The sequence below is a fragment of the Lottia gigantea genome (assembly GCF_000327385.1).
Source record: "Lottia gigantea unplaced genomic scaffold LOTGIsca_143, whole genome shotgun sequence".
In the NCBI taxonomy this organism is placed as follows: Eukaryota; Metazoa; Mollusca; class Gastropoda; family Lottiidae; genus Lottia; species Lottia gigantea.
In genome coordinates, this window is record NW_008707672.1 from 462711 (window position 1) to 483614 (window position 20904).

The 20904-nt window shown below is 35.2% G+C and overlaps 2 protein-coding genes across 2 annotated transcripts; both read right to left on the reverse strand.

Annotated features, from left to right (window-relative positions):
- Window positions 1-4018: 4018 nt before the first annotated feature.
- On the reverse strand, window positions 4019-12932 carry LOTGIDRAFT_140099 (hypothetical protein; the record flags this gene model as incomplete). The annotated part of the gene is made up of 5 exons (XM_009050055.1): window positions 4019-4267; window positions 5799-5840; window positions 9254-9435; window positions 10379-10398; window positions 12697-12932. The coding sequence occupies 5 exons, from the start codon at window positions 12930-12932 to the stop codon at window positions 4019-4021; spliced, it is 729 nt and encodes a 242-aa protein (XP_009048303.1).
- Window positions 12933-17277: 4345 nt separating this feature from the next.
- LOTGIDRAFT_172871 (hypothetical protein) lies at window positions 17278-20130 on the reverse strand (the record flags this gene model as incomplete). The annotated part of the gene is made up of 3 exons (XM_009050056.1): window positions 17278-17551; window positions 18437-18736; window positions 20111-20130. 3 exons carry the CDS (start codon window positions 20128-20130, stop codon window positions 17278-17280), a joined length of 594 nt encoding a protein of 197 aa, XP_009048304.1.
- Between the last annotated feature and the right edge of the window lie 774 nt (window positions 20131-20904).

The window sequence follows — 20904 nt, forward strand, 5'->3', positions numbered from 1 at the left end:
CAATCTATTAACTGCATCATGTGCTATTATTATACTCAATCTATTAAAACTGCATCATGTACCATCATTATACTCAATCTATTAAACTGCATCATGTGCTATTATTATACTCAATCTATTAAAACTGCATCATGTACCATCATTATACTCAATCTATTAAACTGCATCATGTACCATCATTATACTCAATCTATTAAAACTGCATCATGTACCATCATTATACTCAATCTATTAAAACTGCATCATGTACCATCATTATACTCAATCTATTAAACTGCATCATGTGCCATCATTATACTCAATCTATTAAAACTGCATCATGTGCTATCATTATACTCAATCTATTAAACTGCATCATGTGCTATCATTATACTCAATCTATTAAAACTGCATCATGTGCTATCATTATACTCAATCTATTAAAACTGCATCATGTGCTATCATTATACTCAATCTATTAAAACTGCATCATGTGCTATCATTATACTCAATCTATTAAAACTGCATCATGTGCTATCATTATACTCAATCTATTAAAACTGCATCATGTGCTATCATTATACTCAATCTATTAAAACTGCATCATGTACTATTATTATACTCAATCTATTAAACTGCATCATGTACCATCATTATACTCAATCTATTAAAACTGCATCATGTGCTATCATTATACTCAATCTATTAAAACTGCATCATGACTATCATTATACTCAATCTATTAAAACTGCATCATGTGCTATCATTATACTCAATCTATTAAAACTGCATCATGTGCTATCATTATACTCAATCTATTAAAACTGCATCATGTGCCATCATTATACTCAATCTATTAAAACTGCATCATGTGCCATCATTATACTCAATCTATTAAAACTGCATCATGTTGATTGCTCAAATATCGACGGTGAGCTGTGAATACCATTACTGATTGGCTTGGCTAGAAAATTTCCGTTTCTGAGACTCAGGTACGAATAGTCCAAAAAAACGCGTACTTATCTCTTTAAGAAGAAACGTTAGTTTATTACTCTGATTTCAGCTACACTCATAAGTAAGATTTTAAAATCGTTAAAGACTTACCGTTTAATTCAGGATTAGGAATCAACACACCATCTGATACAATAAATAATACAGTATAGATTTTCAGAGGTGTTGTTATCACCCCCCTCATCCTTCTATCTTCACTTCAACTTCAATATTAACAACTGATAATGATCCTGTTTACTGCGGCTAGTATCAGCTGATAATGATCCTGTTTACTGCGGCTAGTTTCGAGCTGATAATGATCCTGTATCTCGAGCTACATTACATCTGATACTGATCCTGTATACTGTAGCTAGTTTACAGCTGATAATGATCCTGTTTACTGCGGCTAGTATCAGCTGATAATGATCCTGTTTACTGCGGCTAGTTTCGAGCTGATAAAAATGATCCTGTTTCTTGCAGCTAGATTACATCTGATACTGATCCTGTATACTGCAGCTAGTACAAGCTGATAATGATCCTGTTTCCTGCAGCTAGTATCAGCTGATAATGATCCTGTTTACTGCGGCTAGTTTCGAGCTGATAATGATCCTGTATCTTGCAGCTAGATTACATCTGATAATGATCCTGTATAGTGCAGCTAGTACAAGCTGATAATGATACTGTATACTGCAGCTATCTAACTGTTCTGATGGTTATCATATAAGATTCAATTTCACCAGTAAACCGTCAACCGTTATTGATCATATATACCTGTTTTATCTCAGTAATTAGTGACACCAAGAGAATTGGAATCTAAATATTTTATTTGTTGTATTTATTGAATGAAATAGAAAACAAATTAGAGTCTATTCAAGCTATCCTGTCCTCTATTTTGTCTGTAACCTGTAGCTAGTAGCTAGTAGCTAGTAGCTAGTAGCATGTAGCATGTAGCATGTAGCATGTAGCATGTAGAATGTAGCATGTAGCTGTAGCTGTAGCTGTAGCTAGTAGCTGTAGCATGTAGCTGTAGCATGTAGCTGTAGCTGTAGCTGTAGCTGTAGCTTGTAGCTTGTAGCTGTAAACTGTATCTGTAAACTGTATCTGTAGCTTGTAGCATGTAGCATGTAGCATTTAGCATGTAGCTGTAAACTGCATCCTGTAGCTGCGGGCCTTGTTTTAGCCTACAGACCAAATAGAAGCTGTAAGTGTCCCTGATGTACACACAAAGGCTAGAAAACATCTTTTGCGTCTCTTTGAATTAAAACTTGCTAATGGTCCCAGCCTTTGTGGACAATAATCTTGTGTTGGAAAAGTAATGGAGTAATTGTGTTTATAAACATCTAGAGAGTTGAAATATTAGATATTAAAAAGAGTTATATTAATTGTTACTCTATAAAGAAACAATATGACCGTCATTAACTATATTATTCAGCATATTGTATGGGGAATGAAACTGAAGGCCACATTAAAGCGATTTAACTCTCTAATTTCTTGCTTACAATATTTGTTTTTTTCTAACGAATCTAACCCTACTCCAACCTCTGATAATTATTATGAAATTCATGAAATCCTAACCCTCTCGACTGTCACAATAGTTATCAGAGGGTGGAAAAGAGACAGATGTTTCTACTCCGGTCATAAACTTTCCAAGTAGTAATAAATAAGTGATCAACATCTGACAAAAGCATAGAGCAGAGGTCACTATCTTTTTGTGGGGGCTACTTTACACAATTTTTTTTGTCTGATTTTTAAATATCAAAATTGAAAACGAGACTACACTACTAACGTGACTTGTTTAGAAAAGAATTTTCCCAGACAACTCAATCGGGATAAAAAGATGACAAAATGCGACAATAATAGGCATCAAAATTATTTCAAGACTGTCCGTAAGTGAATTCAGTACGTCTATCATTTGCGTGTGTTGCCAATACTTGCCGACTTTCAGTTTGGAATCGGTTAGCGTTGGACCTTCAACGACCTATAATCGATTGTCGCCGACAATCGTAACATCACTACCCCCAAAGAAAATAAAACATCCAGGCCCACATCATATCATTTTTGAAAAACCCCCATTGCCACGGGCCACATGATAAGATATTTTTTGCTAAAGTGATGTCATAAAATGCTTAGTTTCTGTGGCATTGTCAGAACCACTGGCATCTGACCGACTAATTGGAACGTTCCAATGCACTGTGTCCCTAACACAAAACACGTAAAACCATTAGAAAACCTCTTTACAATCCCTTTAAATTGTAAAATTGTACCGAGTCGCCATGTCGTGACTTCTCGAAACGTCTCACTCAAAAGGAATGTCAATTTGACGAGTATTACATGAGATGCTCAGAACGAGTGAATCTTCTCTTAGAAATAGCACAATAAAACACGAACTTGCTTTTACTACAATCTCAGATATTTACGATGTATTTGAACACAAAGAAACGAGTTATTGAGTATATTTCAGATATTTACGATGTAATTGAACACAAAGAAACTAGTTATTGAGTATTTTTCAGATATTTACGATGTATTTGAACACAAAGAAACGAGTTATTGAGTATTTTTCATATATTTACGATGTATTTGAACACAAAGAAACGAGTTATTGAGTATTTTTCAGTTATTTACGATGTATTTGAACACAAAGAAACGAGTTATTGAGTATTTTTCATATATTTACGATGTATTTGAACACAAAAAAACGAGTTATTGAGTATTTTTCAGATATTTACGATGTATTTGAACAAAAAGAAATGAGTTATTGAGTATTTTTCAGATATTTACGATGTATTTGAACACAAAGAAACGAGTTATTGAGTATTTTTCAGATATTTATTTCAAAAGAACTTAGAATAAATCAAAATCTTGAAATCGTAATTTAAATGTAAATCTGATTCCCCGTCTGATATCTGCAATTCCCTTGACGTCATCATCGCAAATAACATATAAGACAATAATTGTCCCGATACACATGAATGAATTAGAAAATCGTTTGGTTCTTTTTGAAATTAGACAGTTAGTTCACTAGATATTCTTATCAGACAGTGACGCTTCATTTCCTAACAAATCCACTGGAAGTCTTTTGATATAATTTGACTCTGGACTTATGTCCGATACCGTAGTCTGACAGTTTCTTATGGTTGGACAAAGTCTCGTCGTGGTATTTCAATTTCTGGTTGTTTGGTGGAATACCAGTCTCGTCTTGGATCAGATCTTTCAGGTGACCAACTGTATCATCTGGACCACAAGAAACTTCAAAAGTCTCCCCAGTAGATATCCATTTCACTCGTATATCGATTGCCTCATTATGCTCAGGACGTGCAAAATATTTAACGTGATCTAGTGGGTCGGGGAATCCGAACCCAAAATATCCTCTTCCATTCATTCTGAAAACAAAATTAAATTAAAAATTCTAATATGGTTAAATATGTCCTTATTTAGCTTCGACAGAAAAAAAGACAGAAACAACTAGCCTTCACAACTTTGTGAACTGATACCCATATAATTTATTCCACCACGCCTTAAATATAAACTAAAATACACTATTCTAGAGAATCTTTTAGATAATTACTCTCTTGAAATTTTCATGGTTGTTACACCATTATACATTTTCTTAATCTTACAATACACGTTTGTAAAGCATAATCGGGCACCGATTGGGACTAGAGAATACCAAACTATCGTTTCAAATTAGTTAGCAGATTGGGACTAGAGAATACCAAACTATCGTGACTTTAGTTAGTGGATTGGGACTAGCGAATTCCAAACTATCGTCACCAACTAGTTAGAGGATTGGGACTAGAGAATACCCAACTATCGTGTCCAACTAGTTAGCAGATTGGGACTAGAGAATACCCAGCTATCGTGTCCAACTAGTTAGCAGATTGGGACTAGAGAATACCCAGCTATCGTGTCCAACTAGTTAGCAGATTGGGACTAGAGAATACCCAATTATCGTGTCCAACTAGTTAGCAGATTGGGACTAGACGACTAGTTAATCCAACTAGTTAGCAGATTGGGACTAGACGACTAGTTAATCCAACTATTTATCAGATTGGGACTAGACGACTAGTTAATCCAACTAGTTAGCAGATTGGAACTAAAAAATACCCAACTATCGTGTCCAACTAGTTAGCAGATTGGGACTATAGAATATCCAACTATCGTGTCCAACTAGTTAGCAGATTGGGACTATAGAATACCCAACTATCGTGTCCAACTAGTTAGCAGATTGGGACTATAGAATACCCAACTATCGTGTCCAACTAGTTAGCAGATTGGGACTATAGAATACCCAACTATCGTGTCCAACTAGTTAGCAGATTAGTACTTGAGATAATTTGCGCGATAAATAAATTACAAGGATGACCTCATTTGAGATATGGTCTCTATAAAAGTTCAAATTCTTTCCCTTCTCTAAAATCTCTACAAGGCGGTATGAGATAATTGAATAATACCAGGTGATTTTATAACGGATAAATGGATTGCAATGAAATGAATGAAGCTCTACGACCTACTCTTCTGCACCATGTGGGCTACTGAAGACGGGCAACGCCATGCAGGTTGCAATGAGGGAAATTTAGCGAGGACTGTGGCATTAGCCTGCTCTTTTCGATTTCCAACTGTCGAGGGATCTTTAACGTGCACAGCCTGTAGCACACGGGGCCTCGGTTTATTGTCCCATCCGAACGACTAGACGCTTTTACCATGTCAGCCCCCCGTACCTGCATCACTGACGGGGAAACCGGGTTGAAAAATCCGAGGGTATTATCTCGACCTATGCATGGATTGAACCCTGGACCTTCAGGTTAGCGAGTAAGCGTCTAACTCACTGAACCACCGCGGCTCCGGATCAATGGATTGAGAATTGAAGTCTCTTACCTTATTGTGGTTTATCGACGTGTATTTCAATGGTTTCAAACATGAAATTAGAACAGTAGTTTAACATGTTACTATTTTAGACCGGGGTTTTCCCTGTGTAGGCGTATTCAACCAGTATTGTTTAGTCATACAAATCATACAATGTATAAAGACTAAATAATGGAGACAATGCCTCTCAGTAGAATTGTTGGAGATCAGTATTCTTCCTTTCCTTGAGCACATTGCGTTTCCGAGTTGCATCAAATATATAAACTAGATCCCTTTAAGAACAATTTATTTTTTATTCTATAGACCGCCTTGTTTATATTTTGTGAAAGACTTGAATGTGCACGAAATATTGCAACAAAACAAAATTTTGCTGTCGACGAGTAAAACATTTAACTTCAGTGTATAGTGCTCCAGTTTTGAATAAATAAAAGTACATGAGGGTATAGGTAACCGGGTTATTGTTATAGTTAATAGAGGTCAGAAAGAAAGTGAGTGGTAGAGTAAAATGAAGGTTTTCCGTTACTAATTATAGAAATGTTTTTTCATTGGAAAGAATGTAGACTTGTTTAACCAGCATTATATTTATTTTGATTTAATTTATAATAGCGAACTGAAGATTTGATAATCTCTCCATTTTCAAATATCTCTATGTTCTACTTTACAACACATATGGTAGGACAATATATAGATGTAGTAGCGTGGGAAAAATGTCAAAATTAGTTATCGATATCATATTGTTTAATTTGGCAGTTAGATATTTCAGCAAGTAATCGGTATTCCTATGGATACTAGTTGCTCTGCTTTACTTGCTGATTTATTTCTCTATTCTAATGAGGCTGAATTTATTCAAGATCTCCAACGCAAGAGCAGTGAACAACCTCGTTCCTTCAAATACACTTTCCCTTGCATAGATGACGTATTGTCACTGAATAACTCTGTATATATGGAGAGTTGGAAATTAGAAATACCACTGATTCTAAGACTAAAGCGTCCTACTTGAATTTGCTTCTTGAAATTGTCAACAACCCCGATGTTTGAGTCTATGACAAACGAGAAAACTTTGATTTTCCCATAGTAAATTTTCCATTCATGTGTAGTAACATACCACAATCACCAGCTACATTTCATAACTCATCCACTATGGCCAACCTCCCGCTTTAACCACATATTTTACTAGTGACGTAATTAAAAATCAAATCACACCAGGGTTTTGGTGACGTATTTGACGACTATTTGGCCGAGTTTTTAACCTCAAGTTCAACAGACATTCTGATCGTTTATCAGTAAACTTCTACCCTTTTGCTCCAATTCAAAACTACGGAATTTTCAATAGAAATATTTACATGGAGTAATATATACAAACGTAAAACTGTTTAAATATGAATTAATAGAATGTTCACTTTGTACACTCTGTAACTCCTGTCCTGAACAGTCGCGGAGCCAGTGAGGGGTACCTTAGAAAAGTGGTTTTCAACCCCAATTGTACCACCAAATCTTAATGTTTTTATCTTTTTTCTCCTTAATATGTGTCAGAATGCACAAAATCAATTCAATTTTTCTGAAATTTTCCTGAGAGGACTCTCTAAAACACTCTATGAAAGGCTTGCGACTATGACGTACACATGCTCAGAGTAGCCAAAATTTGAATTCAACCTCAGCAGTTCCCCCATTGAGTCAGTCAGTCTGTCCACTATATGTACCTTAAGTCTCGGAAGGCCCTTTGTAATCCATTTAATATATTCGGCACAATATTATAATTACAAATGTAAACTTCCAAGTAATAACCCTAGTAAATTCGACATTTCTAGATATCTAAATAAAACGAAGAATTTAGAATTAAACAATTTCTCTGATTCAAAATTTACACTGAAAAATAGGCAGATATACAAGCCTTTTAAAGACTCGTCTACTGTCACCAATGCCTCATAAACAACGTGTATTATACATATTAAAAGTATGTATGTGATATATAGTAGAAATTGTAAGATTGGAAACTATAACTTTATTTATATTCTGTATGATAAGATATCAGGCATCAAGTCATATTTTATTTTATTATGTAAAGTGTATAATCTATATGTGTACATGTTTAATAAAGAATGTCTATAAACAAATTTTACCCCACTTGAAACATTATACTAGTAATTTAAAGTTATTTCATCTCGATGATATTTACCAGTCATTATCAAGTTGAAATCATCATGTTAATACCGGTATATAATACACCTTCTTTCGGGGAAAATGAGATCAGATTTCACAGTCGTTAAAAACGGCCCTGTTACAGTTAGCGTTATCAACTGTAATTTATCACGGGGTGAAACGGTATTTCCTGTCGACTACAGACATGTTTCGCCACACGTTAGATAGTGATGTTTCGCCACACGTCAAATAGGTGATGTTTGTCACACGTTACATATGTGATGTTTCGCCACACGTTAGTTGGTGATGTTTCGCCATGCATTAGATTTCGAAGTTTCGTCACACGTTGTTGCGTCAATCAGACGTTTGTAGTACTCGCAATGCGAGACTAACGTCTTTTAGTTTAGTATTAGTGGATTTGGAAAACTAAAGTCATTTGCCAAATGTTCATCTCACTGAATTCGGCCATTTTATCATAAGCGCTCTGATTTGCATATCATATATCTCTCCAATTATGTAAAAACTAAGCAATATAAGATGTGGTAAAGAGTTTTATAAGGTAACGGTGAAGAACATTTTGAATAGTCTTATTTAGAAATGTCGCCATCTTGTAAGGGGAGATAACATATATTATTATGTTATTGTGGTTTGGTGGTATAATGGTTACAAATTCTCTTGCAGGAGCTACGTCATTTCCGGTTAATTCTTTCTAGATTGCAGGAACCACAGGCATTAGATGGAGAATTTGAATGTCCCAAATAGAAGTCCAAGGTGTCCCCGATACACATAAAAAGTCTAGAAAGCCTCTTTACAAACTCTTTGATTTTAAAATTATTTAATGAAGTCTCAAAAAAGGGCCCAAGAAACAAATACATCACCAAACAAGAATGAATACAATAGATTAATTGGTAGTGAAAACTGACTGAAAGAATGAGTCAATTTTGTTTCTGAAATTCTTCAGGCTAAGAAATGTAACACCGCGTTAGTGAGACTACCACATCAGCCTACACTTTTTCAATTTTCTTTTTTTAGTCTGAACAACGAGTCACTTTCGACATGTAATACATGTGTATATCCATTTCCATTTCCAGATAATAAAATGTGTTCTACTGACTACATTATGTTATTATTTAATACAGGTTTAGCATCAGGGATTTAAAAAAAATACATATATATTTCATTGTTATATCTGAATGTACACCAATTTAGAGAGTTCACTTGATATTCTGGTCTATTCTTTCCGCGACTATCCATTGGACATCTTCTAGCACAATTTGACTGTAGAATTATCACTGATGCCGTAGTCATACAAGGTATTATGGTTGGACAAAGTGTCGCCGTGGTATTTCAATATCTGGTTGATTGGTGCAATATTAGTTTCAAGATGGATCAGATTTTTTAGATTACCAACTGTATCTTTTTGATCAATATTTATAATAAAGCTAGAATTTGACCAATAACCTTCCCATATCACCCGCAAGACAATTGTGTCGGGCGCATCTTTAAAACGTTCTGTATCCATCTGAAATGTTTTAAATGAAATAGTGTAGTATGATTAAATATGTCCATATTTAGCTTCGACAGAATAAAAGACAGAGAATTAGCTCGGGGTCATGGATATTGTACAAAAAAACTCCATCCATCTGAAATTATTTTTAAAAGAAATAGTATATTATGGTGAAATATTTAGCTTCTACAGAACAAGTTATTTTTACAAGGATGACAACCTCATTTGAGATATGGTCTCTATAAAAGTTCAAATTCTTTCCCTTCTCTGTACTGTCTACAGGACGGTATGAGATAATTGAATAATACAAGGTGATTTTATAACGGATCAATGGATTGAGAATTGAATTTTAAGTCTCTTACCTTGTTGTAGTTTATATCGTTGTATTTCAATGACTGTGAGGAAGAAAGCAGTTTACTAGACTATTAGCTCAGTTATATAATGTTACTGTTTTAGAAAGGGGGGTTTCGGGGATTTCCCCAGTTAAGATGTTGCACAGTTGGTGAACAACAAAGGTATACTACCTCTTAGGATGACCAAAATATCAAAATTTTAAAACTTGGTTAAAATGAGTCTTTGTTAATCAGCTTCTTCAAAAATAAGTGTTTGGTGACGTCACTAATCGAGAGGTCTCTTATGTAATTAAGTATATTTTATGATTATTGTCGGCATCATACACTTATTTATAGTGGAATTGCAGGAACCACAGATGTCTGATTGAAAATTGGAATGGTGCAAATTGATGATATCAGTGTCTCCGATACACATGAAAAATTCAAAAAACCTCGTAACAATCTCTTTAAGTAAAAATTGTGAGTCCTCTGAAGAAAGTTTTTAAGGGATATTTATATCAAGTCGAGAGATTACTATTCGAGTTTTTATGAAGAATTAAATTACATACTTTTACTTCAATTTTCCTGGAATCTCCCACTCTGTTATTTCTTTTTTTCATAGATTAAAATCAGTAATTAATATTTACATTAGTAGTAATTGTCCGGAGGATTGTCCCAGGACAATTGGAGGACTTATTGAATTTACAATGAATGATTTATAAACAGTCTAAACTCTATCATTATATACATAATGCTTTTTTTTGTTGGTTTTCCGGTGATTTTCATTACTTATTTAAATTAATTCGTTAGGGAGTTTCGCAAATTAACGTTTCTCTACAGGTTAGGTAGAAGGATGCGTAGGGGGCGCAGACAATTGAAAGGGTGTTAGGGAGATAAAAACTGCCATTGTATCAAACAATCTACTAGCTAGTTAGACATGATAGTTTTGTATACTCTAGTCTCATTCTGACTACAGAAAACTGTCATTGTACCAAACAATCTACTAGCTAGTTAGACACGATAGTTTGGTATACTCTAGTCTCATTCTGACCACAGGGAAAAAAAACTGTCATTGTACCAAAAAATCTGCTAGCTTGTTTGACATGATAGTTTGGTATGCTCTAGTCTCATTCTGACAACAGAAAACTGTCATTGTACCAAGCAATCTACTAGCTAGTTAGACATGATAGTTTGGAATACTCTAGTCCCATTCTGACCACAGAAAACTGTCATTGTACAATCTGCTAGCTAGTTAGACACTATATGTTTGGTATACTCTAGTCTCATTCTAACTACAGAAAACTGTCATTGTACCAAACAATCTACTAGCTAGTTAGACATGATAGTTTGGTATACTCTAGTCACATTCTGACCACAGAAAACTGTCATTGTACCAAACAATCTACTAGCTAGTTTGACATGATAGTTTGGTATACTCTAGTCCCATTCTGACCACAGAAAACTGTCATTGTACCAAACAATCTGCTAGCTAGTTAGACTTCTTTGTGAGTGGGGTTTTAACCTCAAGAGTTGTTTCCCCTCGTCTACATTGAATTTTTAGTGAGTTTTCTTCCCCGAGGCCCTGTGAGGATAAAATCTATCCTGTTTGATTTGTTCAATCTCGTGAGACCACGACCTCACCGTGTGCTGGTGTCTAAGCTGTCAGTTGAGCCAGAAAAGTCACTTACCAATAGAACTGAGTTGACGAATCACGTGGTATAAACATGGCAACCATCGATGACCTTGTGAATGATGCAATTTTTGAAGATCAACTTTTTGAACATGACAAGACTACCCGTGTCTATACTGCATTAATTCTTAATTCGTAGACATGGACATGAGACCATTTTGATCAGTCACGTGTCACAGATGCAGTATTTGGGTTTTTGCGTTCATGTACGTGATTTCCTAGTGAGACGTTGCCTTATCACCTACTCCCTCTTTGTCTTCGTACAGCTTCGGCGAAACATGGCCTGGACCGGATGCTTAAAACATTAATTAAAATAATTCAGATATGATGACAATTTCTTCGAATTCTAATTCTTTGCTCGAGAAATCGAAAAATACCCGGTGATATTATACTCGGTAAGTTTTCAGCCATACCAATCAGTTATAGTGTTCATAGCTCACCGTCAAATCCATGTGTGTCAAAAATTATCAACGTTTGAAAGTTAAAAAGACGAGTCGTCTTTTCTTGAGACACTGTCATATAGAAAAGACATCTATAGAAATTGAAAGTGAAATTACTAGTTTGAGATATTTTTGATGGTTTGAAAAATTGTGCGATTTTCGGACAGTTCTAGTACTTCTGAAGACTATTTACATATAAAATATCAAGACTCAAATCACCCCTACCCCAATTATGCCCCACCCCCCCCCCCCCACCCACCCCCATTATTATGATGTATTATTTACAATACCAATGACTTCTCTTCAATTCTTTTTTTTCATATTTTAATATCCTAATGCTTTTTATGTAATAATATCTTTTCATTCAACAAATCCAACAATATTAATTATATATAAATATATATATAGAGATTATTGATATGTTTAAACGTAATAGATCAAATCAAATATATCAAATCTAATTCTATATACAAATTCAAAAGGACATGTTTTGTTGTACAACAAACAAATCGTACAAAGCAACAGAGAAAAAAAGATTTAATTTTGCATTAAATCAAACAAAGAATATAAAAATACGGAAACATTTCAAACTGAATATAAAATACGACTTTTAAGAAAATATGAATTTAATTTGTTTTGAAGAAAAATTTCCCGATACAGATGCAAAGGTTTCTGAATATACACGAATTAAGAAGGTTTACTAAATAATTTGTTAAATTCTACACGAGCAATCACATCTATTGTAAAATATACCTTCCACTGGAATTTTTCTGGTACAATTTTATTGTGGAATTATGCTCGATATCGTACTCGGTTAAATGTCTGGGGTCAGACAAGATCATGTCTTGATATTTTAATTCCTGGTTACTGGATGGAATGTCCGTCTTGTCTTGGATCAGATCTTTCAGGTGAATAATAATAGATGATAGATAACACATTACTTGAAATTTCTGCCCTGTAGATACCCAGTCAATATTCAACGTGATCATAGGCTGGGCACCACGCAATATAACCGGATTGCTAAAGCTACTCATTCTGAAATGAAGTAATATAAAATTAATATAATGTAAATTAAAACTGAAATTATCTCAACTGAAATGAAATAGTGTTTTACCTTGTACATGTCTACACCTTCACCAGCTGTCGAATTTTATTTATGACAAGGCCACCACATTAGCAAGTTCGACCCCCCCCCCCCCCACCCCCTCGCACCATAAACCCTAAATAACCGTGAATATAAAAAATGCCGCATGTGAGTCACCGTTAGTATGGGATATTAAAATAACATTTGAGTATTGAGTAATATTTTATGTTACTTACCTACTTTCACTCTGACCCATGATGGTGTTCTAATTTATCTAATTCCTTATTATAGTTTACCAGACTTTGAATCCAGGCGTGACAGATTGTAGAACAGTTGGTGGATGACAACTTAACGTCCGTTTTCAGCTAAGGTATATCGAAGTCTAAACATTTAAATAGAAGTTTGTTTTTGTTACTAAAATAGATTTACCAGCGTTTTAGTAATAGGTAACAAAATGTAATGACAACTCTAGTTATTTCCGAACAATGGCGATTTTTGGAGAATTGAATCATACACCTCGAGTTTTATACAGAAAGGTAAGGCCATTGTAACACGGAAATTCAATCTGATGTATAGAGTTATAAATAGACGTAAAGTTCACTTTTCTCTTGTGAATCTCATTCCCTCCAAGGTTAAAGATCCGTGTAGGAATAAAGAGGCTTCTGTCCTATTGCCACATAGTCTGTGATATCAGCATCCATTGAAATCGAACGTTAACTTGGCATCTATCAACAACCATCTAGTCTGTGATATCAGCATCCACTGAAAGCGAACGTTAACTTGTCATCTATCAACAACCACCTGGTCTGTGATATCAGTTAGCTGAAAGCGAACGTTAACTTGTCATTTACCAACAACTACCTTGTCTGTGATATCAGTTAGCTGGAAATGGATGTTAACTTGTCATCTACCAACAACTATCTAGTCTGTGATATCAGTTAGCTTAAAGCGAACGTTAACTTGTCATCTGCCAACAACCACCTAGTCTGTGATATCAGTTAGCTGAAAGCGAACGTTAACTTGTCATTTACCAACAACCACCTTGTCTGTGATATCAGCATCACTGAAAGCGAACGTTAACTTGTCATCTACCAACAACCCCCTCGTCTGTGATATAAGCATCCACTGAAAGTGAACGTTAACTTGGCATCTACCAACAACTACCTAGTCTGTGATATCAGTATCCTCTGGTCCGCTGAGGAAAACGTTAACTTGTCATCTATTAACAACTACCTAGTCTGTGATATCAGCATCAGCTGAAAGCGAACGTTACCTTGCCATCTACCAACAACTGCCTAGTCTGTGATATCAGTATCCGCTGGAAGCGAACGTCACCTTGTCGAATGCCAACAACTACCTAGTCTGTGATATCAGTTAGCTGGAAGCTGACGTTAACTTGTCATAAACCAACAACTACCTAGTCTGTAATATCAGCATCTTCTGGAAGCAAACGTTAACTTGTCATCTCATGTAAGATCAGATAGCTGGAGGCGAACGTTAACTTGTCATCTATCAACAACTACCTAGTCTGTGATATCAGCTTCCATTGAAAGAAACGTTAACTTGTCATCTACCAACAACTACCTAGTCTGTAATATCAGATAGTTGGATGTGAACGTTAACTTGTCATCTACCAACAACTACCTAGTCTGTAATATCAGATAGTTGGATGTGAACGTTAACTTGTCATCTACCAACAACTACCTAGTCTGTAATATCAGATAGTTGGATGTGAACGTTAACTTGTCATCTACCAACAACTACCTAGTCTGTAATATCAGATAGCTGGAGGCGAACGTTAACTTGTCAACTATCAACAACTACCTAGTCTGTGATATCAGTTAGCTGGAGGCGAACGTTAACTTGTCATCTACCAACAACTACCTTGACTGTAATATCAGATAGTTGGAAGTGAACGATAACTTGTCATCTATCAACAACTACCTAGTCTGTGAAATAAAATAGTTGGAAGCGAACGTTAATTTGTCATCTACCAACAACTGCCTAGTCTGTGATATCAGCATCTGCTTGAAGCGAACGTTAACTTGTCATCTACCAACAACTACCTAGTCTGTGAAATCAGATAGTTAGAAGCGAACGTTAACTTGTCATCTACCAACAACTGCCTGATCTCAGCATCTGCTGGAAGCGAACGTTAACTTGTCATCTACCAACAACTACCTAGTCTGTGAAATCAGATAGTTAGAAGCGAACGTTAACTTGTCATCTACCAACAACTGCCTGATATCAGCATCTGCTGGAAGCGAACGTTAACTTGTCATCTATCAACAACTGCCTAGTCTGTGATATCAGCATCTGCTGGAAGCGAACGTTAACTTGTCATCTATTAACAACTACCTAGTCTGTGATATCAGCATCAGCTGAAAGCGAACGTTACCTTGCCATCTACCAACAACTACCTAGTCTGTGATATCAGTATCCGCTGGAAGCGAACGTCACCTTGTCGAATGCCAACAACTACCTAGTCTGTGATATCAGTTAGCTGGAAGCTGACGTTAACTTGTCATAAACCAACAACTACCTAGTCTGTAATATCAGCATTTTCTGGAAGCAAACGTTAACTTGTCATCTCATGTAAGATCAGATAGCTGGAGGCGAACGTTAACTTGTCATCTATCAACAACTACCTAGTCTGTGATATCAGCTTCCATTGAAAGAAACGTTAACTTGTCATCTACCAACAACTACCTAGTCTGTAATATCAGATAGTTGGATGTGAACGTTAACTTGTCATCTACCAACAACTACCTAGTCTGTAATATCAGATAGTTGGATGTGAACGTTAACTTGTCATCTACCAACAACTAGTCCGACAGTCCGACAGTCCGACAGCTCATCTTGAGTCTAGATATTCGCAGTCTCAACATAAGCTATCGGAATGTCGGATTAGTTGGAGAATTAAAAACACCTCAAATATTCATGTTAGGCAAATGTAAGATTTATGACACATTTGGAACGTAAAAAGTGTGCCGAAATGAATGTTTACCTTATTGAAGATGTGTCTAAATCACTCTGTCTTAACAAGGCTTTGTCCAAATGACCTTAACTGACCGAGAGCCTAAAACAAAGTATACCTAGAGTGCTATACTGCGTATTTCCTCGATTATTCTACTCGCAACATCCTGACCTCAATCACTTTATCCACATCCTGGCATTAATTATATTTACTGAATGACGGCAAACCACCCCCCTTCTTTTCGAATCCGAACTCATGAAACAGGACACGGGCATGACAATATCAAGTTGACACAATTGGTATCAGGTGTTCGTGAAAATAGAGCATGCTATCCGAAATAGAAGTTACTTTATTGGAATTTACGCTTTCCTATCACAAGACTATAAGACCAAAGTGAAGGCTTCAAAACATGATCTTCATCCCACGTATATGTAGCGTTAATACTCACTTGTAATGTAGTGTTATGTTGTATTTGTTACCTGTGGGAAGTGGGAAGTATCCTACGAGGAAGTTGTAATTAACACTTGATTCTATTCGGGAAACATTTGAAAAATCAATACAGACGCATGCGCTGTAGAGAGAAATATACTTTATTTTGGGCAATAATTATATCACGTGTGCCCACTATATAATTCTGATTGGTTGCCCAACATTAATACGTCATATGTCGAAATAATTTTAACTACTCGAGTTAGAAAACACGACTTCCGAGCAAAATATGAAGTAACGAATGCTATATCTTGGATATCATATTTCACAGAGGTAACAAATACAGCAAGAAACACTTTACCAAATATTACGTCACAATTGCAAATGGCAATTAAGAAAAATAAAGCTGTGTCTATATAAATAAAGAATTTGATTTACCATCTGATGGTACTTTATACCTTATACAAGTAATTGAATAATACAACATGGTGCTCACTACTTAAAAAAAATTTCTAGCATAGTTTTCTGGAAAGTTAAGTTTAAGGGCCCTAAAGACAGAAGGTGTCCTTTACTAATTTTGAAACAATAATTAAGATTGTATCTTGCACGGAATATGTAGTATTAGACTATTTGTGCTATCATAAATAAAATGCATATCTTTGAAAGTCAACTGAATACAATCAAGAACGTTCTGTATAATATATGTAATATATATATATAAAATTATATAGTTAATAACTGAATAGCACACTGATTTATTTTCATAGCAGTTGAAAAAATCAGTCACATTTTTTTCAACTAGTTGCAAAAGTCAGTCACAATCTACTGGAATCACAATTTCATTTCATCTCTCGTACAATTTGATTGTGCAGTTATGTATAACACCGTAGTCAAAAAGACTATCTTTGACTGGCAAGATTATATCTTCGTATTTCAATGTCTGCCTAAATGGTCTAAGTTTCGTCACTTCTTCGATTCTGAATTTCAGTTTAAGAATACTATCACGTGAGTACCAATCATAAATTACAAAATTCCTCCCAGTATTTACCCAATCTACTGTCACTGCAACTGTCGGATTGAGAAGACCACGATTCTGATGGGAATTAGGACTATTCTTTCTGAAATAAAGTTAGATTAACTGGGTTAATCATCACATCACAGTAGGTCAAACGTTCAGCACATGATCCAGCCGATACAGACAAGCGAAACCGCTGCACTATTTGACAAGATAGAATAATAAAGCCATAATAACTATGAATGTCGGTTTAAATATCTGTTTTGAATAGGATTATTTATATAGTATCACGTGAGATTTTAACAAAGAATGTACACCAATAGTTATTGTAATAAACAATAACAGTCAACATAACTACTTAATCGACGACTTTCTATTGACAAATTTCGGGAGAATAAATTTTTGATTTCCGGGGAAAATGAATTTTATAATTAACAGTAGTTTTATGGCCTATTTTTCTCACTCACTCACTCACTACAAGGCCAATCCGACCACACCCTCAAAAACTCCAATCCGACAACACTTTACTACAAGGCCAATCCAACCACATTCACTACAAGCTTAATCTATGCTTGCGGCAATATCTACAAGCACCAGAAAGTGAAGAAAAGGGAGAAGAAAAAATCGAGAAAGCGTGGTTAAAGAAAGACGACAATGGAGGGTACTATGGCCGCAGCCGGCGTCCATACTAATCTGATGTAAAGCATTCTGCCATTGAAATTATTTTTCCCCAAACTAATGTATTATTATGACTGAATTCAGCTTTTAAAAGCTTCAGAAATTGAAGGAAATGGGAAGCATGTTTTGTTGGCGGTTAACCTAAATCATACTTGAAAAATTTCTCCATCTGTAAAAAATTAACAATTATTTTGATTAAAGTTTAAATATACATTACTGCACACTATGGACTATTGAATAACTCATAAAATCGAAATTGGGCATAAACCGATAACGGCATAGTGGGCGTTAATTAGGGTTTGACAATTACCTGCGAAGTAGTCCAGAAGTTAACTCATACAAATCGATTCTGTATCCATCCTCGACACCGCAGGCAGACAATATCTGATGGTCGTACAAGATTTCGTTGTTGAATAGTAATTTCTGGTTGTTGGGTGGAATACGAGTCTCTGCATAGATCATATATTTCAGGATTTCAACTTTATGAAATGTATTACAAAAAACTGTAAATACTTTTCGTGTAGAAACTCTTAGAATTTCCAATTCGGCAGGTACCAAATATTTCCTTCTGTTATAAGGTGGATTAGGGGGATCAGGTATATCCTCTAGTCTGAAATGAAATGATATAATATATTCTGGTAAATAGACATATAGAAATAGGTATAGGTAAAGCAGCACAAGATATAGATGTACTATTTCTGTATTTCATATGCTTGATAACACTCTACTGTCACTGCAACTGTCGGATTGAGAAGACCACGATTCTGATGGGAATTAGGACTATTCTTTCTGAAATAAAGTTAGATTAACTGGGTTAATCATCACATCACAGTAGGTCAAACGTTCAGCACATGATCCAGCCGATACAGACAAGCGAAACCGCTGCACTATTTGACAAGATAGAATAATAAAGCCATAATAACTATGAATGTCGGTTTAAATATCTGTTTTGAATAGGATTATTTATATAGTATCACGTGAGATTTTAACAAAGAATGTACACCAATAGTTATTGTAATAAACAATAACAGTCAACATAACTACTTAATCGACGACTTTCTATTGACAAATTTCGGGAGAATAAATTTTTGATTTCCGGGGAAAATGAATTTTATAATTAACAGTAGTTTTATGGCCTATTTTTCTCACTCACTCACTTGAGTTAATAAATACAGAAATAGTATATCTATATATCTAGTGATTCTATATAATATTTGATAACACTGTCTGTATGAACATGTGAAATGTTGAGTTAATAAATGTTAGAAATAGTATATCTATATATCTAGTGATTCTATATAATATTTGATAACACTGTCTGTATGAAGATGTTAAACGTTGAGTTAATAAATGTTGGAAATAGTATATCTATATATCTAGTGATTCTATATAATATTTGATAACACTGTCTGTATGAAGATGTTAAACGTTGAGTTAATAAATGTTGGAAATAGTATATCTATATATCTAGTGATTCTATATAATATTTGATAATGCTGTCTGTATGAGCATGTGAAACGTTGAGTTAATAAATACAGAAATAGTATATCTATATATCTAGTGCTTCTTTATATAATAGTGATATATAGATAAGGTCCTGGACAAGGCCAAGATAGAAACGACATGTATAGGTTCGGCATTCTTTCGACCCCATCGTACCCTAGTGTTAGAATCGGGAATAGCGTTCGATATTCCAGCTTTCAAATCCATGTGTGATCAGAACTACCTGCATTTGAAAGCTCAAATGGCGATTAGTCTCTGTCTCTGACATACATAGAAAAGACATACATGTATTTAGAAATAGGACAAAGTTTGAAGTATTTTTGAAAGTGAAGGCTATTCACATATATATTCTAGAACCAAATCAAATAAATCTCCCTAAAAGGCGAACCTGTGCCTTAAATTATCTACAAAACGGTGTGAGGTAATTGAATAATATCGAATGATTTTGATAGAAACCAAAAAAATTTTTATAAGAACTTACCCACAATTACAGTTACCCATTATAATGTTCTTCTTATCTAATACCTAATCATAGTTTACCTTGGTTTCAATGGCCGCGAGGCAGAAAGCGGAACAGTTGCTTGGTGTAAATTAAACGTCCGATTCGGAAGTTAATGCAGACTGAATGTGGGTTATGTTTTGTATAAGGTTATTTATATTATATTTCAATTGAGATTTAACAAAGAATGTACACCAATAGTTATTGTAATAAACAATAACAGTCAACATAACTACTTGATCGACGACATTCTATAAGGAGACCCATCCCATGCCGACAGTGAAGGAGACACTGAGAGATTAAGAAACCATTGTTTCTTCTGGACTAATGTAGATCTTTTACAACAATTATCAATATTACAGTTACAGTACAATATCAACAAGTATAATTTCTTATGTGGCGTTATTAAAAAGAGAAAGAAGCGAAGTTGGAAGGGGGAATGAAATGAATGGAGTTTTACGTCCTACTCTTCTGCACCTTGTGGGCTAATGAAGACGGGCAACGCCATGCAAGGTGCCATGAGGGAAATTTTTGCCAGGACAGCGGCATTAGCCTGCTCTTTTTCGAATTTCAACTGTCGAGGTATCTTTAACGTGCACAGCCTGTAGTACACGGGGCCTCGGTTTATTGGCCCATCCGAACGACTAGACGCTTTTTTCCAAGTCAGCCCCTCTTACAGGGGGAACCAGGTTGAAAAATCCGAAGGTATTATGAAGGGATTGAACCCTGGACCTTCAGGTTAGCGAGCAAGCGTCTAACTCACTGAGCCACAGCGG